General features: G+C 32.4%; 2 protein-coding genes across 2 annotated transcripts in view; both read left to right on the forward strand.

Moving 5' to 3' along the window:
* HELRODRAFT_160184 (hypothetical protein) overlaps positions 1 to 3,037 on the forward strand; it is a gene marked incomplete at both ends in the record, with an annotated part of 23,037 nt that extends 20,000 nt beyond the window's left edge. The window contains 4 exons of the mRNA XM_009017179.1: positions 420 to 513; positions 1,999 to 2,351; positions 2,556 to 2,673; positions 3,009 to 3,037. Of these exons, the coding sequence (XP_009015427.1) occupies positions 420 to 513; positions 1,999 to 2,351; positions 2,556 to 2,673; positions 3,009 to 3,037 (594 nt within the window). The remainder of the gene's footprint in view (positions 1 to 419; positions 514 to 1,998; positions 2,352 to 2,555; positions 2,674 to 3,008) is intronic.
* The window catches only part of HELRODRAFT_64552 (hypothetical protein), a gene marked incomplete at both ends in the record, with an annotated part of 59,752 nt that continues 57,705 nt past the window's right edge, over positions 2,031 to 4,077 (forward strand). Inside the window, one exon of the mRNA XM_009017180.1 lies at positions 2,031 to 2,351. Within this exon, the coding sequence (XP_009015428.1) occupies positions 2,031 to 2,351 (321 nt within the window). The remainder of the gene's footprint in view (positions 2,352 to 4,077) is intronic.

The raw sequence follows: 4,077 nt of genomic DNA on the forward strand, positions 1-4,077 counted from the left end.
CAGTTGTTGATGATGATGATAATGTTGATGATGATGAGGATGATGCAGTTGTTGATGATGATGATAATGTTGATGATGATGAGGATGATGCAGTTGTTGATGATGATGATAATGTTGATGATGATGTTGTCGATGATGCAACGAATGTTAACGATGACGTTAACATTTGTTGCATCAGCTGCATTCATAACTATTGATGTTTTAAAATTATTATTATATCTTATATGATATGTTTTATATAAATTAGAGCTGTACCGAATGTGATTTTTAAAAATTCGGCCGCAGCCGAATATGTGCATCATGTACGTTCTATTTTTCAACTTTTGCCTAAACTCGTCCCAAGCCAAACAATTTTTCTATTTTTTTGTTTCAGTAAATTCCAAATAATTTTAAAAAAACGTGTTTTAATTTTGTCAAAGATGCGTCATCAAGGGTATTGTACACAATTTCTGGCTGTTGGTCTGATTTTCCACGTGGAATTATGCTGGGGCACAACATCTGAATGCGTCGTCGGTTTTTTCTTTAAAGTACTCCCACATTAAACTTGTTTTTCCTTAATCGTTCATAATTTATTATTTTATTTTGATATGTACGAAAATGATAGCTAATAAAATATCACGTTCATAAACAAAGAAAGGTCTTTTCGAATAATTTTACGATAAATATGTTATGTATTTTTACCGGGCACTAGCTATATTGCTAACAATATTTTTATGCAGTGACAGTGCAAAATTTGTTAGTTTTTTAAACTGGCGTTTAATTTTTGCTAAAGCTTACGTGAAAAATTCAGCCAAGGCAAAATTTTCGCCAAATGTAGAAACAATACCGCATTTTGGAAAAAGCCGAAAGTCGGTGGAGCCCTAATAAAAATATAATCGGCTAGTATAATTTAATAAGATCTAATTAACTTGAAATTTTGTGATTAAAATGTCCTAAATGTTACTGCAAAAAATATTGTTATCAAAATATAAATTAAAAAATTTATTTTCGATATATTGTTATGTGGAATGAGAAAAAAACTTTTATAAATTAGAATGAAAACAATCTACATGGACATTAGGCTTCTGAATATATTAATTAGTAGTTTAATATTTAGTAAGGCTCTGCTTTAAATAAAATTCTAATTTAACTATTTTTTTTATTTCACTTTTCTCTAAGTTAATGAAACTTCGCTATTACGTATCAATTCGAACACCGAAGATGATACAGGGATGCCATAAAAAGCTTTTTTGCTCTATCATGCTTGTAATAAATAAAATTTTGGGTTTGAACTCAATAAACTTGACAATGATTTACGATCTACCGTTAGAAAAATCGAAAAATTAAATAGGAAACTAACTAAAGCGGAACATGCTGTCATTTTTATCAATAACTGCATTTCTGAAGTCTTAATCCAAGTTAAATAAATTTGGATGGTTGACCTCGTGCGTTACTTTGTTTACCGTTGCTAACGCTGCTAGACATGACTCAAGTGTTACATGAATTGATTGAGTTGTAGTTTCAGTTAGTCACAACGCTTTTAATTTTTAAAGAACACATTAACATCGAGTGTATTTGCAAGCTAAACCGGGATTTGCCAGGATTTGGACCCAGATACCGCTGATCGTAAACTCTTCGATCACTCTCATTTTTAAAACTAGTAAAAATATTATCGTGATAATAATTAATACGATAGTTGCTAAAATGAACTATACCCATTAAAAAATAATGAAAATATAAAGAGGGTTGAATGTTTGAAATGTTTGAATGTTAGAGGTTTGATGTTTCAAAATATTCGATTGACAACATTGATGACTCGCATGTATGGAATCTCGTACAACAATGCCTTATTGGCATGAATTAAGATGATTTTTGATGAAAAAATTGACGTTTCTGTTAATAAACATGTGTGCTGTTTTTTAAACTTTATCATCATCATCATCATACAATGGTACAATACGATAAACGTTATAATGCACCAAGTTGCATGTTGATTCTAATGATTTTTTTTCACATCAGAAGTGGTTATAGTCCAGCTGACTCAGTCGCCCATGGTAATTAACTATTATAATGGCGAAACAGTTGACGGCAACAGTAGCAGCAGCAACAACAACAACATTAAATACAACTTCAACAACAACTTCAACAACAGCATCAACAATGCAACCGATCAAGAAGATTACAACGTCAACTACGGAGCTCTCTTTCTTCTCGTCTTTCCGTTTTTCACTGTTTTTGGAAATTTTCTCGTTTGTTTGAGTATTTGGCGCGAGAAGTCGCTACACACGGCCACAAACTACTTCATCTTCTCGCTGGCGGTGGCCGACATCATGGTTGCCATTTTGGTTATGCCCCTCGCTGTTTACGTTGAGGTCAGTTGATGAAATATTTTGCTTGCATGATTCAAATTGTGCGCATCTAAATGTTTACATGTAAGTGAAAAAGTTTATCTGCATGCTTTTTTACGTTCGACTTTCTAAAGCGCAAGCCGTACTACCATCAAAAAATAATTTGTTTATGTTTCTTTACTTCTGAGAATACACAAATGTTTGAAAACACATCATCATGTATGGTAGATGCATGCAGAAAAAAGTAGAGGACGAAAGATTCAGAGAGCAGCGGAGTATATAATGGTAGATGTTTACGTGGTGGGATCCGGATGGCCCTGGATTGGCATAAATCGGAGGTCTTCAGGTTGATAGATGACGTCATCTAGTTTATGGTGACTTTATTATCACGTGACTTGATTGATGATAATGATCCTATCTACGTATTATAATTTTATACCAGCCACTTACGACAAAATTATTGAGAACCTCGTGAGACACACAGTCTCGATGATTAAATTAATTCATCACAATGTAATAAATGAGATTACACCGTAGTGCATATCATATCTAATAGCATATATGATTTATAGAATGCATAAAACATTGGCGAGTCTGCAACGCTATACATTATTTTCATTTTAAATTTATTACATCATGTCTATTTTTAATTTAATTTTAATTTGACTTTTTCATTGATAGAAAAATTGTTTTTGCACAAAGTAGTCTGAAGAATAATTCTCATTACGTTTTCTTTGTAAGAGATTGACTTAAAAAATGTTCTCGAGTAATAAACTTCTCGGAAATTTATTTTCCAAATTAATGTTCCGTAGTAACAGCATCCATCACGCGCTATCGTCATTGGGTGATGAAGGTTTCACGTCTGCCGTTTGCCTCCGGTCTGTCAAACATTCACTGCTCTCTTACATTTTGTCTACGTTTTGAACTCAACGTTCATCTTCTGATGATTGCCAATTGAGTGAACAACATAATATTAATGTATACTTGAAATTACCGCGCATTTAGAAATTGAATGCTTTCATAGTTACTCGCACTTATGACCTACTGAAAATGTTTTGTCGACATTCAAGCAAAACAAACTCAAGCAAAACATAAATTGGACAATGTTGTGCACAGAGAAGCGCTTTGTCATGAGTAGATGTGTTTGAAAGTGGACTACAGACTGATGAATGTCTGTTAAATTATATCTAACTGACAACAATCATCCATTTATGGATTCTCATTGTGGTCGTGTCAACTTTTTGTGTATTTGAATACAAGATTATGTTTATGCACGTTTGTATATTTATATATTTATTTATATAGATATACGTATACAGTGGTGTGTGTAATGAATAGTAATTTACATGCATGAGTAGGTGTTCTGGAATTAGCGCATTTTTCATTCGTATATTTTTCATCAGTTTTGTCATACGTCTGATAACTTTGAAAAATATTTATTGGTCCGTTCCGCGTGCTCTGTGCTGATTTTTAAATGTAGGAGTATTTATTTTATAAAAATTACTTCGGCAGACTGTAATAGTTTGGAAACATTTATTCGAAAAAATTGAGGCCATTTTGTCAATTTGGTTTTCCGCTGTTTATTTATTCTCCTTTTATTGATTTTCGCAACTAGTTTTCTTGTTAAGATTCTGACGGTGTGATGGCGGCTAGACGTAAATTATAATGGTTGTTATTGTAATTTTAATTTGTAATTTTAAAGATTTCAACATTGTGGTCAATCCGGTAATAATTAATATCAACAACGGCC

This window comes from Helobdella robusta, assembly GCF_000326865.2.
Source record: "Helobdella robusta unplaced genomic scaffold HELROscaffold_2, whole genome shotgun sequence".
Taxonomy (NCBI): Eukaryota; Metazoa; Annelida; class Clitellata; order Rhynchobdellida; family Glossiphoniidae; genus Helobdella; species Helobdella robusta.